A 20,536-nucleotide genomic window follows, 5' to 3' on the forward strand; every position below is an offset into this window, starting at 1 on the left:
AAAAAAGATTATCATAATGTAGAGGCAAAGGTGGGCTCATTGCCCTCATTTCCTGTCTGTCCCATTCACCCAAATATTCCTGATACCTTCCAAGTGAAAATATACGGCAGGTCTGAATATATAATTTAATAATTCTGGTGGGGAGTGATGAAAATAGCTCAAATATGATTTGATAACATGCTGAAGGATTGAGAATGTCCAAACTTGACTAGTTAACTTTTCATTAGTGATCTTGAGCATCTGACAGTTCCCACAAGAGAGGAACTTTGCAGTGCTGGAGAAATCTTTGTGTATTTTCCTCTTTTTAAAACTCAACAGGGTCAACAGGGGGGATCCATTTTAAAGACGAAACGGAATCTTTTTCTCTTGGAACTTTCCTGACTTCTTTGTATGCTAGCAGACATCACCGACTCTTCATTTATCCTTCAGTGTGCAAACAAGTGACCACCTGCCGCAATTTATTTCACCCGCTAATATGTTTCCATCATCACGCTCAAAGAGTGCACAGCGCGTGTAGCAGCTATTATCCTTGCTCTATTCAATTATTGATTTTGTGAGTTCCGCGGGGGTGAAAGCCGGCGCCCGGGCCAAATAAATGTGTTTGCGCCGTCACAGACTTCTTCTGTATCTTCACCACCCGCTCGCATCACAATTTTGCCGGCGGGTTCGACGGTTTCCCCAGGTGCACAATCGCAGTCCCGCCCTCGCAGCGGCATCATTGACATCTCCACGGCGCATGAGGGATGTTGCCTTGACGGATTCCTCCCCTCATCCGCCCCAATCTGATATGTCAGAGGGTTGGCAACACCGCTAACACACTGACATCATTCTGCACTCGGTCTTCGCTCACCACCGGGGGAGCAGATTTGTCTGAGCCTATTCAGCCTAGAGTCATTTTGAAATGATCACACGTAAACTGCTATCATAATATATTACGTCATCGGTGCAATGAGACGCGCCCCGAACTGTCATTATGTCATCAGTTAAATCCGGTAAATCAAGTTTTCAGCCAGAGTTGTCTTCAGAGTTTTCTTGAAAAGGGATATCAAATATATAAAACCGAAATCTACCAAAACACAAATTACCAAATTTACTCGTTGGACAGATAACTTCCAACGTACGGCTTACTCCAGCCAAACAAAAATCCCTTTTGGCGATCGAAATGATTTCATGCACTGCTGCTTCAAAGATGGAGACGGTTATAAATTCCGCAAGATGCCTTCATATTAACAAAACATGTCCAAATATCTTTTCAGGCAGCTTCATCTTCTCACACCACAATTCCCAGTAAAGATGATATCATCTATATTATTTTCATCGGAATAACTTTGTAAAGGATGTATAGTACAAGCGTGAATGTTTCTGACACAGCTCAAAGTACGCTGAATAGGTTTCGGCTCACAATCCAGGGTGAGCTCCGCAAAAGCACAGCTTAGTTTTCATGCTTGAAGTGTTCTAATACTCGGATCACCATTCTACTGCCTCGTGCTTTTGTTAATACATAAAAGCCGGGCCGGTTTCCAACAGCACTCGGCTTTAGCTAGCCGTTAGCATAAGCCATGCAAAGTGGGCCGAGGGAATACCGAAGAAATGTTGTCTCCTCACTCTTAATAATATATTCGAAAATACTGTCGTGACTTCAAACTATTAGACAAAACCATTTTGGTTTCGAACGGGGAATATTTTTGAAGGGTAAACACTTCTTCCCCCCCGAAGCAATTTTGGACCTGTCAGATGATAAGCTTGCTTTTATTTCGCTAATAAAAAAAAACTGTCAGATTTATCTATTATTAACATGGCTACTTATAATGGCCACATTTGTTCCTCAACTAAAATGGGTCCAGATGATTAGCAGTTAATTAGCCACCCTCCAGGTTATTGATTATTCTCCCGCAGAACTCATTAACTCCGAAACGTGTGTCTGAAAGGAATGGTTGGAGTTTACATAATGCTGCCTATTGATGCTTATTTTACTGGATTTTTGAGCCGGTCATAAATTGCATGTGGTGCTTCAATTACTTTGTTTGGATGGAATTCAAGACACCATTAAAGAAAAGGTCAAGGTTTTCTTGCAGGTATTTAAAAAATATAATTAGGATTTTTTTTTTTTTTTTAATAGTTTGACTTTTCACCTGATTTTTTTAGGACAGTTTTTAAAAAAATGGTTGATCTAATGTTAGCATGACCCGAGTAACCGCTACTCTGACGTTCCCGGATATTGCGCAATCACTCTCCCGCCGTAATCATCACCATCATGTCAATTTGTCCGAGCCACTTCGGGGACCAGAGGGTGAAATATGGCGAATGAGCCTCACTGAAGAGGGCTAGGGGGGTGGGGGGGTACCTGACAAGCATAAATTATGTTAATAGATTTTAATAAAAATCGCTTTACTCCAAAGGTTTCAGTACTTTGAAATGTCAAGATGATCTAGTGGTCCTACCTGGAGAGAATTCGGAAGCTTAAGTTAGAGCACTAAAATATTAAAAGAAGAAATTGTGATCCCCCTCCTCCCCTATGAGGAATGGCGGGCTCTTGATGAAAAATGGAGAACGCACAAGTGTCTCTCCCAGGTGGAGTTTTCTACATTTATTAATTGATCTGACGACGGAATCTAGTCCTCCATTATGGCTGGCTATAATGAAGAAGATATGGCGTACATTCGGGAATATTTTAATGAACAAACGCCAATATCATTTTTTGTCAATTCCGCTCGGTAATTTACAATTAGGCTGTCCTTGTTATCTAAAATAAAAATTGTAATTAAGTAAGAAATTGGGCTTTTGTGTTAGCGATGGTGATTAGTAATGACAGTCTATTCACGGGAAGAATTATCAGAAAATTATTCTCATGAAAGGGAGAAAACACGGACATTCCGCGTGACCTCTGCTACCACCACCACCACGGCGAGACTGTAAATTATCCACGCCGCCTTGTTAATTGAACAGCGCTATTGTTAGCAAGCAGAGCTGCCGACCGATCGGCTTTTCTTCCGCTTCCTCGGACTTAAAAGGACGACGAAAAGACGGCACAAACGGTGAACTGGAAAAATACTTGGAAAGAGAGTTGCGTGGAAGGGGGGGGGGGGGGGGGGGTCGGAAACGGAGTGGAAACCGAAGACCTAGCTTTTCAATTATTGCACTCAAGAGGTTAAATCAATAAAATTTAAATTGCTTATGGTAATCACCTGCACTCCAATCACTGGGATCAGCATAAGCAATCTGCTGACCCCAGCCATGCTCAGCCACTGATTGAAACATATGAAGACGAGTCAGCTGGCCGCAACGGTCGGCGGAGATTAAACCGTGTATGTATATTTGTTGGTGTGACCTACCCCCGGCCTTTTGATATTTCTTATTAAGAGAGTTGGGACTTTTTAAAATGCAAATGCTAGGGTGAGCAATTTTGAGAGGGCTGGGATGTGGCGCTTGGAAATACACAGCAATGAGGTCAAGCACTTAAGGTTAAGGGAGGTTAGACAATTAAAGTGGATTAGGTGTTGTTGTTTTTTTCGCAACTTTGACGAGAGCTGATTGATTTTTATTTCTCGGTAAAAGTTAAAACAGAGTTTGGAGTCAACCCCCACTTGAAAAAAAAAACAATCCTTCATGTTGTGTTTGTTCCATTTGTCAGTATGGCCTCGGTAAAATTATTTAACAAGGATTTCGACGGCCTTGTAAACAATATTTTATACAAAATAGCCTTTTGTGTATGAAGAAAAAGGAACTCAAGAGTTCCCAACTATTTTTGTACAAGTGTTCAATTTACGACAAAATAGCCACTTCAAAATATTCTATGGATGTTAAAGTTTAAATATTCTTTTGATAACTGTGTATTGACAGGATTCAATATACAGCAATTTTACGACGGAAAGTCAACAAGAAGTGAAATGCTGACAGTCGTTCCGTTGTATAGCCACTGTAGAAAAGTTGCAAAATGCAGACATGCAGGTCGGAGACAACGTGTCAGGTTCGTGGGCTCAATTGTTCTCCAGCTGTAAATATACAACGCCTCTATTCATAGAATTTAGAAGTGGAGATGGAATGGCGGCTTTTCAAACTCGTTCATATGCATTCACTGGCAGGGTCGAGGGAAAAGGTAGGAGGTGATGCATAAGGAGGAAACGGTTATGTGGTCGTCGGTTTGAATAAAAACTGCAGCGAAAAAAAATAAAATTGCTGTCTGGCACAATGCAAGCTGTACAATGCTTTCCCTTAAACTAGTCAGGGTTGGTCAATTTTAAATACATTATGAATAAATAAATAAAAATACTCTTGTAACTTCAGACTTCCCTGTTGAAATACTTATTTTTTATCTTTTGTTATTATTATTATTATTATTATTATTTTCATTATTATCATTATTATTATTATTATTATTATTATTTTTCCACTCTTTGCAGAGGATAAAGAATATATGCCTGCCTCAAACTCTATCTTAAACCACCACAGATGCTATTCATTAGCCTGTCTATGGAGTTTCTCATTGTGTGTTAGCATTAAGCTAACAGGATTTAAGGCTAACCAAAGAGACGAATCAAAATACATTCTTTAAAGTAAATAATTGACTACCAGACTAATTCTGCGAAACTTTTTGTGTCCTCAAAATGCCCACCCGATGGCAACCGATTGATTCCCAATCCCATAATTCGTCCCATGCTATCTTCTCGTTGCATTTCCGGGACCTTAAGGTGCGGCTGTAAGATATAAATATCTGCTTCATCTCTGTGTGGAGCGTTACTTTGAAGTTCTATCTAATTAAGCAGCGACGCCGGTTAAAAAAGCTAAACAAAAAAGATCCTGAGCGCCGCCGCGCATGACAGTTCATGAAGCGCAGACACAAAAGAACGAGAACAGACATTGTGATGTGACGCCTTGGAATGCACGCGGCGTCTAATCAGGCTGTCATACATGAAATATAGAATTTATGACACGCATTGTATCAAAAACTGGATGTGTGCTTGGGAAAAGTCTGCCTAATTAATTTTGAATTCATGTCTTGGTGTAAATGTTCCTCCCAAGCTGTACACAAAGTTTTTAGTTCCTGACGCATGTTAAACAACACATAAATATATGTTATATAACCTCAAAGGTTGACCACAATCCACTTGCTTATGAAGTCATCTGGGTTTTTTTTTAGAGTGGAAATAATAGTAATAAAAATACAGTGTTGCTTTGTTAGTATTTTACATCATAAAATGAGACTCAATTACCATAAATTTTGGACTATAAGCCGTGACTTTTTTCACAAATTTTGAACCCAGAAATCACGAGTTTTAGGTGGTGTGGCTTATAGTCCGGTGCAGTTTATAATCCGAAAATTACGGTAAATAGTGTAAACAATTCAACATAAATTAATTAATTGTATTGTGTGCTATGTTAGTTAGTTTGTGTTGCATAAACTAAAAAACTTTTTAAAAAAAAAGCTTTTTGGCACACAAATTAGTATTTTTGTGCACATAATTTTTAATTTTTCATAAATTAGCAAATAAATTGTTTGGGTGCACAAATTAGTAATCCATGCAATTTTTATCCTGCAAGCATCGGGGAGCCATACATACACAATTTGAAGGAGGACTCCGCATTAGTGGGCGTGGCCACAATCGTTAGTTAAAAATGGTGTTGGGGTTATTACTACCCAACCCCTCTTGCTCTTCTCCCAAGCAGTGAAATGCTTGGCTTCTCTGAGGAATGAGACCCTGAAGGGCCAAGGGTCTCGAACAAATGAGCTCTCACATATATATATATATTTTTTTAACTCTACTTATACAGAAACAGGACATAATGCAGACAAGCAGCAGCCCAAAGCAGCCTTCATGGTAATTTCATCTCACTATTTGCAGTGCCCACCCATGGGTTTCACTGTTCTGGATTGACGCCAGTCACCTTCATGTGCGGCGAGAAGCATTCCTCATATCAGCGGCTGACACACTATCATAACAAGTATGCTTTTTATTTTATTTTTTGGGAGGAGTTGTTTATTGCAATTAGGAATGTGGCTAAAAACAGTGTTCCTGTTCCTGCATGTCAATTAAGCAGTGTTAAATGTGTGACATTCAGCAGGGTGTTTTTTTTTTTTTTCTCACTGGTGTTTGAAATGAAAGAAAAGCAGCGTTGTGGGGGTATGCAGAGGAATGTTAGCAGCAAAGCTAATGAAGTTAATTGCTTGAGCGGAGGCGCTTTTATGAGCTGCACCTGGTCCATAAATGATTCCTAATGAGGAAGCAAACCGGTTGACTTTTAAAATGCTTCCCTCTAGTGGCAAGGAATAACACTTTTAAATCAACAGACCGTTTTTGTGTGAGTATATAAGTCTAAATATGTATATGTAAGTATACATGGTGCTAGTGTGAGTCACCAACTCTAAGGGCCTTCGAGACCCTAAATTGATAAATGACGATATATAAAAATAGTTCTTGCAACCTAATGGGAGTCCGTCTCAGTGGTTCATCATCATCTCCAGAGGATGAGTAATGTACTCGAAAGTGACCATCCAACACCTAGTTTGGCAGAATTATGTTTAATTTTATCAATTTGTTTTTAAACAACTTAAGAAAATAAAAAAGGTCTAGCATGCTAGTCAACAAATCACACCCGAATAACATTTCTTCCACTGCTTTTAATATTCTCCCGACTGACTTTTTTGGTTTATAAGTAGCATTAAAGTACAATCGATAGCTCCCAGGCCCCTCCTGCAGTTATAAAGTGTAATTTACTTTTAAGACACAGCGGTAAATACCGATCAACAGTGGTAAATACGCATTACAAAACTCAATAATCGTTTTTTTTGGTGACTGAATTTAATATTCCTTCCATACAAACCATGAGGAAAAAATTAAATGCAAGGTTTTTTTTTTTTTTGGTTCCTCACACAGGCATGTAAAAAAAAAAAAACTGTCCAAAGATCAGATCGACATGATTATCTGGAAGCCTTCCACCAGTTGTGGAATGTCCCTTCATTGGTTTTGATCAAAGTATTGTAAGAACATTACGTAAGACTCGAGGTTGGACCGTATTGAAAATATCAACCTGAGTTACACGATTAATCTTTGCAGAAAAGTTGGTACCCTAGTTGAACCAATACCAAAGATCTTGACTGCTCTCAAGGCTGAGCAGCATTTTTGTATGTCACAAATTAAAAACTCGTTTTCATACCTGTTCTACCAGTTGAACAGACATGATAATGCATTTGAAGATGTTTACTTTTCCATTCTTTTGAAGTCTCAATCTTATTTGGAAACTGGAATCTATCTTCAGAGATTGGAAAACTGACTGAGGACATTGTAAGCCATAGATACGGTGGTGGCCAAGCCCACGAGAAAGGACAGACCTCTGCAGGGTTGAGGAAAAGCCCCGACGTAGGAGATAGTGTGGAAGATCCGAGAACCGGTAAAGATGCGGAAGTGAAGTATAGCTGCTGAGAGTTGCGGTCCGCTCAGGGTGTAGATAAAACCGATGAGTACGAAGGGAACGACGTTCTCCAAGTCGTTCAGGTGACATCTGGTTAACCAAAACACACATTGAAGTGAGGAACAAGATTGTCGGAATAAGATGTGGTGAATTGAAAAACCACAGTGTTCAACCAAATTATATACAAACAGGTCTGCTAGCTTAATTAGCATCAATGCTGTGCTAATTCCAAACACGTTTAGCTAACCAGTAGTTGTTGTATGTGGATTGCGCAATAATTTTATCAGATCTAACCGTCTCTCACTCAATATTATTAAATACATTTCCCAAATAAAATTGCAGACTCAGCAGAATTTGACTCACCTACGAACACGTTCGACATCTGGGTGGGTTCTAAGCAGCTTCTTTCTCTCTTCTGCAGATTTATGAGCCACATCTTCCTCAGAAGAAAAAGACTAAAAACATCAACATAAGCGTTAAAATTATGCTTTGATAGTCGAGTTGAACTCGTGTTGACCTACCCCTCTTCTAACGCGGTAAAAAGTAGTCAAAGGTGCCATAAGCATCATCTTTAGGATCACGATAAGTGCGTAGGTGCTGAAAGCCTTGAACACCTCATCTTGCATTAGATCCACCATGGTGGCCACTTTGCAGCCGATAGAGAAACACGACTGACTGCAAAAGACGACTTGAAAAAAGTAAACGTGATGAGAGAGAGCGAGAGATAAGACTGGAATGTGTTACATAACACAAGTCAACCCTTAACCCAGTCCCTCTGTGGGTGGAGCTAGCTAGCGTTAAAAAAAATGAATGCGAGCCAGATGAATAACGATTCTGCGGCTTTTGTTGATTGCGTAATAATGGGGAGAGAGTTGTGGCAGCTTCACTGTTAATTTTCAAAAACATGCTAAAGATTTTATTGTTTGTCAGGTTATAAATTAGCTTGACACAATCGCAAGCTAGCAAACCAAGTGTCAGGGAATCGAATTCTCATGAACCAAAAGTGTTATTTTCTCCACGTCTGCGTTTAGTGCCGCCTTCATCTTTCCTTCCGTCAACCCTCGCTCTCCAGACTACGGCTAGACCCGAGCTACACGCTAGTCACAATCACTTTTGTCTCAAAGTCTTGTCATTTCGCTTTAATCAAGCTAGTGTCATGACGCCGTGTTTGGGAGCCAGGTGCTTGAAACGCCACCGTGCTTGAACAAAGAGCTATGCCTTGCCAGCGTGAGACGCTTTGAAAATGGCGTGCAAAACACCTGCCAGTCACATCCCGGCAAGCACTTTGTCGGAGCCAGTTTGGGAGGGGAACCGTCGAGTGTTGTAGGACGGAACGAGCGAGCGAGCGTCAGCTGCCAAATAGAAACACAATGTTGCTAGTTTGTCAAGATGGCCTAAGGCGTGTTTTCCATGATTTTGACATGCTGATACATGTGCAAGCGTGAGACTAATAACAGGTGACACGTAAGCCATCAATGTTAGTTATTTGGCGCCTGACGTTTTCCCCGTGCTCTTTGCTTTGAACAGAAGGGGGGCTTGTGTTTGCGCAAAACAGATTAAGGCCCGCTGTGTCGGCCATTTTTTTTTGGGAGTGCTCGTCATTCATGCTAGCTCACAAGGTAGCGTATATGCTTTGTTTTTAAAATTGTGGTGAAGCATGAACAAGGAAGTCGTCGGTTTACAGATAGTCGATGGAAGCTAGCTTAAATTTTAGCTAGGCAGCTACTGTACATAAATATTTATGATACTGGTAATAGTAATGTTTTTGTTGTTGTTTTTCTATGTTTACATTGATTTAAGAAAATATGTTTTAATTTAATTTTTGATTTATTAGTTTTATCAGTCGACGGAAGCTAGCTTAAATTTTAGCTAGGCAGCTAGTGTACATATATATTTCTAGTACTGGTAACAGTAATGTTTTTGTTTTTCTGTGTTTACATTGATTTAAAAAAAAAATTAATTTAATGTTTAATTTATTAGTTTTATCAGTTGATAGAAGCTAGCTTAAATTTTAGCTAGGCACCTACTGTACGTAAATATTTCTGGTACCAGTAACAGCTTTTTTTTTGTTTCCTTTGTTTACATTGATTTAAAAAATATATTTTAATTTCATTTTGAATTTATTAGTTTTTACAATATTCTAAAATTATGGATCATAATGATAATCATACTAAAGCGGATATTGTCGTAATTTGTTAGTACCTTGAATGAAATAGCAATAATAACACATAGTGGGAAAAAAAAGTGCGGTTTATTTGAAGTGAGAAACTACTTAAAATACAATAACTCTTTTTCTGCCCTGAATTCTTTTTTTTTTTCTGGTGGCTTCTTTCTTCCGAGATGACTGATCAACGCATCACCGGGCCCCAAGAAGACTTGGCGGCAAAATATTCTTCTTCTTCTTGTATTTCTTATTTATTTGCGCGCTTTCGCATGGAGCGGTCGTCCTTCCTTTTGTGCAGCGGATTCGTCGAGAAAACTAATGTCCCGTGATTTCCCACAAGGAGTGGTAATGGCTAAAAGCTGCATTGATTCCTTGCCAGCCCTGCCAGTAATTGGGATGCGAGCTGCGCTGTGTTCCCATTGATTTCTCATGGTCGCCAGGTTATGCCGCTGGTGTAGGACAACAATGACTAAATAACAGCCTGGCCAATGATCTTAATGCCACAAGCCAAGCAAAGTTATTGATTTCATTACAGAATGCCTCCTAGGTTCTAGGCACATACATTTTTTTATTGATCACAACTGGTGTCCACATTACTTTCAGGACTGTCACATGCAGCCGCCAATCAATGAAAGGCGAATTCTGCAACGGCATACTGTGTTGGGCGGGCAATAAATTTGGCGGCATATAATCAGGATTTGGAAGGTGACCCCCGACTGATCGAATTGATAAGTGCAAGCGTTTTCCCTGCAACCTGTGGGTTAAACCATAAATATTGTGTGATTAACTTGTCCAATTGGGTTTCATTTGACCCCATTCACACAGTGGTGGCCCAAGGGCGGCAAGAAAATAAGAAATCAGATTAGCAGCCAAGCAGGCTCTGATAAGACTGAACTGATGATAGGCTTTTTTATTTTGTCATTTTACCTCAACCACAAAATAGAGAAATCATATTAACTGGATGGATGGACTGACAGCTTGGTAATGGTTAAAGCCACAATACGGTTGATTTTGTGCAACTGTCAGTTTTTTTTTGTCTTTTGTTGGAACCTTATGAATGGACACTGATAGATCAAATGTGATCAATAAAAATAGGTGTTGTGTATTGTAAATTGAGATTACAATAGTCAGCCTCCTCGTTCCACTTGTAACTCCTCAACAGCTCGTCTACTTAAGTATGCTCCTCCACGGGTTGGCACGGCTGTACTTAACATGATCGATACGTCTTTATTGACAGGCTGTGCGCCGCAGTCCTTTAAGGTAGCTGTAATCAAACGTCTTCTTTAAAAAAGCTACTTTCTTCAAAAGGCTTTAATTATAGAGCGATTTTCTTTTTGTCTCCAAGGTTGGACAGCAAGCTGTTGCCAAGCAAATAATGTGAATGTGTTCCAGTTACTCTCTTAGAGTTTGTAAATTTCGGGGAATGAAGATTGTTTCATGTACCGTATTTTCCGGACTATAAGGTGCACCGGACTATAAGGCGCACCATTAATACATCATGTCAGATTTTTCATCCAAATCAAACCATTCTCCATTTTGTCTTTTTTATTTCAACTTCAGACGCAACAAATTACTTTATAATCACAAAATAATGAGCCATAGTCTTTTTGATTCATGATTCATAGCCTTCAGCGGGCCACTTATGATTGATTTCATGACACAATGCTTCGGGCCAGTTTCAATTTAGGAATTTGGTCTATATATAAGGTGAATCGGACTATAAGGCGCACTGTCGGCTTTTGAGAAAACTTTAGGTTTTTAGGTGCGCCTTATAGTCCGGAATGGCATGGTATACCGCAGGGGTCCGTGCTAGAACCTGGACTGTTTAGTCTTTCTATGCTATGCTTAGGCAATATTATTTAAAAAGTCTCAAATAATTTTTTAGAAACAACCACTCAGTTATTAAATCTTCCCAAAAAAATTTATGACTGATATTTATATTGGTTTGACTTTAAATTCTAGTAATAATTTATTGAGAATAAATCTCCAGAAGTAAATCCGATGTTGCTTTTTAGTAGCGCTGACAACGATGTACCACATAGTCCTTTTTTGGGCCCACTTAAATTTCCAAATAACTTATTTGTATAATCTAGGCGATCTATATTTCAACGTCCGCATTCCACCATTTTAACATTGCATCATTATATCAGAAAATATCGATGCTAGTCCAGATTATGACATTCGCCAGCGGTCTTAATAGATCCTGGCATGCTTTTTCAAATAACCGTGCAGCATTTGCAACCATTTACAAGCTTCAGCTCCAATCATTTATGATTGACAGTATCTTAATCTCAGAAGATGAGTACTATAACACACATCCAGTCGCTGGGTATATTTATAATGGTTTATCCCTATTGGTGGTAGGCTGCCCCAGTGCTTGGGGTACTAAACCTACACAACTTTCCCCTCCGAATGTATCTTAATGAAGAAGCTCATTAAGGATCAGCAGTTGCATTGCGCTCTTAATGAGAGTCACACAGCTGCTCATTAGATGCAGGCCTTTAGGCTTTGTCTTTTGCGAAAGTGGTCCCCCCCCCGGCCCCGGACCCTCATTACGTCCACCTTTTTAGTAAGCCATTGTTGAGGTGGGTGATCAAACTAGTTAGCACATCTGGTAGCATATAAAAACCTTGTCATTTGGTTGTTAAAGGCTGTTGTAACATAGAGAACGGTTGTAAAAGCCACAAGGTCCGAACATGATTAAAGCGAACACAATGCTGCTACTTATCGACTCGGCGAAATGACATTTTGATATTTATTCATGGAGACCGCACTTCTTTATCTTGCCAAAAATATATGAGCATATGGCGCATTCAAACACATATACCCGAACCAAGTCTTGGCTAGCTAGCTAGCTAGCCTACCGTATTTTCCGCACTATAAGGCGCACCTAAAAACCTCTAATTTTCTCAAAAGTCTTATATATGGGCCAATATGGATTCGTGGATGAGGACTAACTTAATAAAGTAAGCTTTACGTTTATTTTGTGTGTTGTGTGATATTAACGTTTGAGCAACGTTGCGTTATTGCTATATTGTTATTGTTTTCACTATTTCGAGTGTTACTATATTGTGATTGCATTAACGTTTGAGCAACTTTGAGTTATTTATTCAATGCGCCTTATAATCCGGTGCGACTTAAATATGGACAAAGTTTTAAAAATGGGCCATTTATTGAAGGTGCGCCTTATAATCCAGTGCGCCTTATAGTGCGGAAAATACGGTAGCTAAATCTCCCAAACACGTCTGGTTGGACAAAAATGTTACTTTTTTAAAGTATTTTCAGCTCAAAAACTACGCTGACCTTAGTCAATGTAGAGATAAGTCGGAACAGTTGGTTATTAAAAAACTTTATTCACTTAATTGAATGAAATTGGTTAATTCTGAGCACAGTCTATAATAGTGGAAACTTTTGAAATGATTTATCATTGTCCTCACATATACACATATAAGGACTTTTGCCCTCATTTTTCTTCGGCGTACGAAGCAAACGGAGCAATTACCTAATTGTGGAAGAGTTTTCGCCATGCTCGTTACCTCAACTGAGTTTGGCAGACTAAAAAGCAAAGCACTCTGGGTGATCCAGCCAGGCAAGGATCCCGCACAGCGGGAGGGGCCGCAGCGCCTCATTATGGCGCTATTTTAACAAAGCACTTTCTCTCTCGCCTCTGCAGAGTTGCATGCAACCACCGCTCAATATCCCATGCCTTCCCTTTCAGCCCTCACAAAGAGATATAAATCTTTCCGGGCAGGATAATTACCAAGATAATTTTATCCATAATGATACTTGTCAGTCAGGGGTGGTGATGAAATTGAAAAAAAAAAAATTTCTCTGTGAAGTTTCTAGCCCCAGATTTATCCTGAGATTTATGCTGGTGGAAAGAAGAAAAGACTAAGTGAAGTCTGAGAAACTTTTAGGTGTATAATGGGCTAACTCCATAAATCCCCGTTGTGTGAGGAGAGTGTACATTTCCCACCTGGCTTCAGGTGGGGCTCGTCTCAATTTGAAATAAAGGTTGCGATGAATGATTGATCAGTGCTGACATTATCCTGAACGGACTTTTTTTTTCCCAAAATGTGTCAACTATTCAGTTTTTTCACTCTGTTTTAGAGACAATATAAGCTCCGCCTTTTTGCATTAGTGAAGTGACCAAAAATGGATCTGAATATTTATTTTGATTTAATGGAATCGGATAACGTTTCAACTTGAGTCATACCCATTTTTTTTTTCTGAGACGCACAAATATTTATTATTATTACTATTCAGTCCTGTATTAATATTGAACAGTATGCAAATTTTTAAAAATTACAGCAAAACCGTCCCGGCATGTGCCACCCTGAAATTTACGATTATCTACAGTAACATAAAAAAAAAAATGTGCTGATGTCGGCACTTCTGTCATTCAACTTGACATTTAATTTGCTGTTCACACACATGCCTGTAAATACGTAGACAAGTTTTGCGGGCACATCTCAGCAATCCAGGACAGGCCTCTTTACAAAATAACGCACTTGATCATCGTGTGGCGCGGAAGAGAAAGCTGACGCCCTTGGGTTGGGGAAACTGCACACTTTGATCTCATTTTGAAATTCTTCCAACTTGTCTTGGTTTTTTTTATTATTATATATATATATATTTAAAAAAGGGATAGTTAAATTATTTCTGAGTTGCTGTTATGTGGCAAAGGTAAAGGCCTCCCGTGGATAAGAGGAGATAAAAGCTTTAAAAAAAAGAAGGGAAAAAAAACACAAAAGACATCACTGGCTGGGTGTTATAATATTTAGCATAAGCTGTGGAAAACATTTCTTCAAGGAATACACATCTTGTGCTTTCTTTTAAAAAATTAACGTGGTGGAATCGGGACCGTGTTACCCCGTTGTATCACTCAACAAAGGCAACGGAACAATCACTTATGTCAAAGTTTGACAATGACAGAATTAGAGCAGGATTTTTCACAGCCCCCCCCCCCCACGGGGAACCTCGGCGCTCGCAACTCGGAAAAGTTTACTTTTCCTTGTCATTTGAAATTACGCTCATTTGCATTTTTGCGGAGGAACCGAGGCCCGGGTGCAAAAAAAATAAAACAACGATGCCAACTGAGAGGGACGTGAAGAGACGCGGCGTGCTTTTGAAATGGAACCTCGGAGTACTTGAACGGGATGAGATGATGTGGTGATCACCCCTGCAGGGCTTTAACAAATATGGAATTCAGGAGATTGAACAACTTCGCCATTAATATGATGATCTGTCTCCCTCTGTTCCACTACTGAGAGAATGATTCCGAGCATTTGATCGTGTCCCAAATTCATTCATAGTACAGTGGGTATTAAAAAATAAAAATAAAAGTCTACACACCCCTGTTGGCAGGTTTTAAATATACAGTATATTTTTGTAAAAATATATATTTTTTTGAGTTAATTACATTTATTACAAAGGAAACACTGAAATGTTTTGGAAGCATAAATACAGATTTATTTTTAAAAAGTCTACACACCCCTGTCAGAATGCTTGGCAGGTTTTAAATATACAGAATATTTTCGTAATTTTTTTGCGTTAATTAAATTTCTTACAAAGTGAACACTGAAATGTTTTGGAAGCGCAAATACAGATTTATTTTTAAAAAGTCTACACACCCCTGTCAGAATGCTTGGCAGGTTTTAAATATACAGTATATTTTCGTAATTTTTTTTGTGTTAATTAAATTTCTTACAAAGTGAGCACTGAAATGTTTCGGAAGTGTAAATACAGATTTATTTTTAAAAAGTCTGCACACCCCTGTCAGAATGCTTGGCAGGTTTTAAATATACAGTATATTTTCGTAATTATTTTTGCGTTAATTACATTTCTTACAAAGTGAACACTGAAATGTTTTGGAACCGTAAATACAGATTTATTTTTAAAAATTAATTAGATTTTTGGGAGTTTTGTGTTTTTTGTAGATGGGGTCATACCTGATAAGACTCTTGACATGAACTTGGGGTAAAAAAAAAACTCACATTTCGAGTCCATGTAAAAACTAAAACAAATTCACCATTGTTCTCTCACAACACTCGTCTTGCATCTAAAAAAGAACTAAAATCCCACTACAGCATCTTGAGCTCCACAACTTCCTTCAATGCGTCAGTGAGAGAAGGAACATTTGGAAAGGCGAAGAAGGGAAATGAAAGGAAAATCAATGAGGGCGGATTTTCGTTTGAGCGGGCCAGTGTGAAAAATCCAGCCGAGCGTTTCACATGCCGCCGAGCCTGACGTTGACCTCCATACGGCGCGCAGATCAATGGACAGGACGGAGGCCACCGGGGTATTGATTGATTAATCAAAGCTAATGTTCTTTTGATCAGCACGCTGCCGCCCTATAAACTGGTGTAGGCGAAGTAAAACAACGTGTTTTATTTACGCATTCATGCTATGTGATGTGCGAGGATGCTAGCTTCACAAACTGACCATCTTATGAAAGAAACTTGCTTTGGGAGTTAAATGTGAGCAGTGATGGTTGAAATCAGTAAAATATGTGTGTGGCTAAACACAAGAATTAAATTTAGCAATGTGTTCCAAACCTGTTGGATTACATACATTACCATTTTTATAAACCGTATTTTCCACACTATAAGGCGCACCTAAAAAAAACTCAAATTTTCTCCAAAGCCGACAGTGCACCTTATAATCAGGTGCGCCTTATATAAGGACCAATATTGAGCCACTACAGCAGGCATGTCCAAAGTCCGGCCCGCGGGCCAAATGTATATCTTATATATGGACAAAGTTTTAAAATGGGCCATTCATTGAAGGTACGCCTTATAATCCGGTGCGCCTTATATATGGACAAAGTTTTAAAATGGGCCATTCATTGAAGGTGCGCCTTATAGTCCGGTGCGCCTTATAGTGCGGAAAATATGGTAGTACAAAAAAGTGAATTGGCAAAAATAAATGAATGAAACAGTTCTAAAAATGGTACATTAGTAATCTCAGCAAATTATTATTTATTTTTATCAGTTATACGATACGTATAGTTCCACAAACTGTGGCGTTAGCTATTAGCATAATAGTGCTAACTAGCCAAAATCAGCACTGACAAAAGAAAATAAATCAAGCTGGATTTATTGTTTCATTACAATATTTAGTGGGCGCTTTGTTAGTTACCAATAATAATCAAATTTGTAAGGATAAAAAAATATATAATTGAAAAGTGTCACGCCCGTGCCACTTCGCTCGGCCACACCCCTTTCGTTACCATAATGTCTGTCACCTGCTTCCTATTGTTACCCTGTGTATTTAAGCCCTGCCCGTGTGTTTCTCCCTGTCGGTGTCTACTGTTGTGTCCATTCCTGTTCGTGCCCAGTGTTCCTGTTCGTGTCATCTGGTTTTCCCTCGGTCTGTCTGAAGGCTCACGGTCAGAATTTTAATCTTGTCCAAGGGGACTTCATGTCGGTCAGTCTGTCTGTTTTGCTGGCCGTGAGTCTTCCTCCCGTCTGTGTCGTTCGTTCCCCACCTGCCTCCCTTCCAACTCCTTTTCCCTGCAATAAATCCTGGTTCAAGCTGCATTTGGTCGCCCTGGCTCAACTCATTCCTGACAGAAGACACCGACCATCACAGCGACCAGCGCTTGGACCAACCTTTGCCGGCTCCCGCAACTGCTGCATGGTCGCCAAGAAGATGAGTTCAAGCGACGCAAGATGCACGGTTGCCCCCCCCCCAAAACAGATCCGACGGCGCGGATGTTGCGGCCGCCACTTGTTCCGGCGGCGCGGATCCAGCGGCTGTCACCGTCGGCCTTCAACGGTGCATGACGCACGGCCGCCCCCCGACCCAGTCCCGACGGCGCGGATGCTGCGGCCGCCACCAGTTCCGGCGGCGCGGATCCAGCGGCCGTCACCCAGTCGGCTTCAACGGCGCATGACGCACGGCCGCCCCCCGATCCAGTCCCGACGGCGCGGATGCTGCGGCCGCCACCAGTTCCGGCGGCGTGGATCCAGCGGCCGTCACCCAGTCGGCTTCAACGGCGCATGACGCACGGCCGCCCCCCGATCCAGTCCCGACGGCACGGATGCTGCGGCCGCCACCAGTTCCGGCGGCGTGGATCCAGCGGCCGTCACCCAGTCGGCCTTCGGCGGTGTGTGACGTGCGGCCACCTCCCCATTTCCTCCCGGCTCTTGTTGGACAGTCTTGGACTTTTTCTTTTTTGGGACGTCGGGAGCCGTCCCTTGTGGGGGGGGGTACTGTCACGCCCGTGCCACTTCGCTCGGCCACACCCCTTTCGTTACCATAATGTCTGTCACCTGCTTCCTATTGTTACCCTGTGTATTTAAGCCCTGCCCGTGTGTTTCTCCCTGTCGGTGTCTACTGTTGTGTCCATTCCTGTTCGTGCCCAGTGTTCCTGTTCGTGTCATCTGGTTTTCCCTCGGTCTGTCTGAAGGCTCACGGTCAGAATTTTAATCTTGTCCAAGGGGACTTCATGTCGGTCAGTCTGTCTGTTTTGCTGGCCGTGAGTCTTCCTCCCGTCTGTGTCGTTCGTTCCCCACCTGCCTCCCTTCCAACTCCTTTTCCCTGCAATAAATCCTGGTTCAAGCTGCATTTGGTCGCCCTGGCTCAACTCATTCCTGACAAAAGTTTGGTTCAGTAGTGTATACAAGATGGCTCGATCAACGCCGTTCTACTTTGCAAGCCCAACTCGTTTCATTTTTAATGATCTCAAGTGCAGAGATTTTCCTCCTCTTCCCACCTCAGTTTACTCTCCCAAACTTGACGCTCTTGAAATCGCTTCTCGTAATTTCGAAGGTGAGCGCTTCTCTCTTCTCCGTTTGAAAGGCCCCTCGCTCCCTCGCCGCCCTTGGGTTTCTTCAATGTCAGCGCTCACTTCAAACGCCTCCGAATGAGCTCTGAGGACTCCGTTGAGATTTCCCATTGCAAACAATTATTCCGTCCGTGCTGCTCCGACAGAGATTTCTCTAGATTTATATTACGAGGCCATGAGTCAAATTTCCGTGTCTCTACGGTATCGTGCGCTTCACAGAGGTTCTCCTGTTGACCCGACACTTGAGGTGAATGTAGATGGTTCTCTAAAGAGATATCTACAAGCTAGTTAGGAGTGAGATTGGAAACCTCTACAGCTGAGTGGCCATATCAAATTACATACTGTTCATTTGGCCACCGGGGGGAGTATAAAACAGATATTCATATTAGCATATTAGTCAGTTTAGCGGAGGATAAAGAATATATGCTTGTGAGTATTGTCTGTCTACAAATGTTGCTGCACTGATTGAGTTTAAATATCGAAATGGTATAAAACAGCATCAATGCTAGTTTATTTAGCTCGTCTATAGTGTTTTGCATTGTGTGGTAGCATTAAGCTAACAAACAGTTGTTTGTTTTTAATAGAAGAGGGCACTAAAATTATTTTTGTTAACCATATTTAATCAACTAAAACTCTGAAATAAAAAGGAAGATTTTGGAAAAATTTTCAAATGATTGAAAAATAAATTTGTAAATATTATGTCCCCCAAAAATATTGTAAAATTCAAACAAATCACATCTATTTTTCCCTCAACACGATACAAAGTTTATCATCACCACAGAACTTTTCAACTTAGTATTCCTGGTCCAGCCCTCTTCCTGTTCTTCCTCTGGAGGTCCTACAACCCCTCTGGCCTAGGCACCTGGTTTCTTTCAAGGTGTGTGGCTATATCATCCAAAATAGATAAGAAAGCCTCTGTTGCCACAGGAAAGCATTGAGAAGCCTCCGCCCCCGAGCAGTGGATCTCTGCAAAGGCCTCCCCCGAACAAGCTCCAGTCCACAAGTGGAACTTTAAAAGAAGCTGGAGTTGCAACATTCCCCCCCCAACCTCACCTCGCCGCGGTAACCACCCACGCTGAGGAGACACACAAGCTGCAGCCATGTCCTGGAGGGAAAACGAATCTGAGTAAACATGGCTGAATAAATAAATGCGTCAACTGTTTCTTATTCTCGGATTTTGACATTCTGGCTGGAGGACTCAGGTGAAGTTTTCAACGAGAGTCCTCCAGACTTTTTTGTTTGAATGCTAAGGTGAAGTCAATGTTGGAAATTTTATTGTCATTTAAATGAAGCAAGTGCTCAGAATTGAATATCAATACAATTTATATTTATATTTTATATTTATATTATATTATATTATTTTTTTTAATTTTATTAAGATTACAAAGCCATTGTATTATAACGCACAATTTGAACATTAAAAGTAGGAAGGTAAAAAAAACGTAATAAATGTAAATTAAATGGAAATTGAACCCAAGTATTATTTTAAATGAAAAAAAAATACATTTAAAAGTTAAATGTAAAGAAAATTATATGAAAATTGAACCCAAGTAATTAAAAAAAAAAACTTTTAAAGTTAAAGACAACTGAACTGCACTGATTTGAAATTGGGATTCTCTAACCAAAAATGAAATGTGCCCGATTGATTAATAACCAAAACCCAATTAGAAAGTCACCCGTCCGATTGCGTCACGAGAGCGAAAGTTTCATCGGAATCGATGCTGATCAACTTTTCTAATTGCGGGCGAGCCTCAGACAGGTGAGGCCGGCCGGCCGGCCGCATCGGTTTGATCTCTCAAACATGTATTCCATCTCTTGTATTGCCACGAGGGAGCATCCAACCAAGGTCAACGCTCAAAGGCAGCGAGCGGCGCACCATGGGAAATGAGCGCGTGCCAGCCTCCCACTTTTGCGGGATCAGCGCGGCATCAGAAGGATCGGACTGACACTAGTGAAGTCCCCCGGTATCACCTATCACAACTTGTTTCTGCCACAGAGGAAACCAAAGACCCGCTTTAATTGTATCATTAATATCATTCCAGTGGAGCGCCAATTATTCTCGCTTTGAATTTTACCTGCGCCAACCTTCAATCGGCTTCCGTGCGGATGTTGGAGTAAGAACAGACTAGAAGTCACGGAGAGTTTATTTTTGTGATCAAAGCAACATGCAACAA

At 40.6% G+C, this 20,536-nt stretch overlaps 1 protein-coding gene and 1 long non-coding RNA gene across 2 annotated transcripts; one reads left to right on the plus strand and one right to left on the minus strand.

The window, feature by feature from the left end:
* The first annotated feature begins 5,557 nt into the window (after positions 1 to 5,557).
* Positions 5,558 to 19,529, plus strand: LOC137839843 (uncharacterized). The gene is made up of 2 exons (XR_011086185.1): positions 5,558 to 5,940; positions 19,290 to 19,529. It is a non-coding gene; the product is annotated as an uncharacterized lncRNA (long non-coding RNA).
* Positions 6,499 to 8,157, minus strand: LOC125992431 (microsomal glutathione S-transferase 1). Its single transcript, XM_049761466.2, has 3 exons — positions 7,929 to 8,157; positions 7,771 to 7,862; positions 6,499 to 7,497 (listed from the first exon to the last, which is right to left on the minus strand). Exons 1-3 carry the CDS (start codon positions 8,043 to 8,045, stop codon positions 7,251 to 7,253), a joined length of 456 nt encoding a protein of 151 aa, XP_049617423.1. The 5' UTR covers positions 8,046 to 8,157; the 3' UTR covers positions 6,499 to 7,250.
* Positions 19,530 to 20,536: the final 1,007 nt, after the last annotated feature.

This window comes from Syngnathus scovelli, chromosome 22, assembly GCF_024217435.2.
Source record: "Syngnathus scovelli strain Florida chromosome 22, RoL_Ssco_1.2, whole genome shotgun sequence".
NCBI classification, from domain to species: domain Eukaryota; kingdom Metazoa; phylum Chordata; class Actinopteri; order Syngnathiformes; family Syngnathidae; genus Syngnathus; species Syngnathus scovelli.

Excerpts from the sequence above, each read along its gene's own strand:
- LOC125992431 (XM_049761466.2), bottom strand. The coding sequence starts at position 8,045 with ATGGTGGATCTAATGCAAGATGAGGTGTTCAAGGCTTTCAGCACCTAC. Across the intron at positions 7,863-7,928 it reads TTTACCGCGTTAGAAGAGGG|TCTTTTTCTTCTGAGGAAGA; the intron begins GTAGGTCAACAC and ends TGATGTTTTTAG. Across the intron at positions 7,498-7,770 it reads GATGTCGAACGTGTTCGTAG|ATGTCACCTGAACGACTTGG; the intron begins GTGAGTCAAATT and ends TTGGTTAACCAG.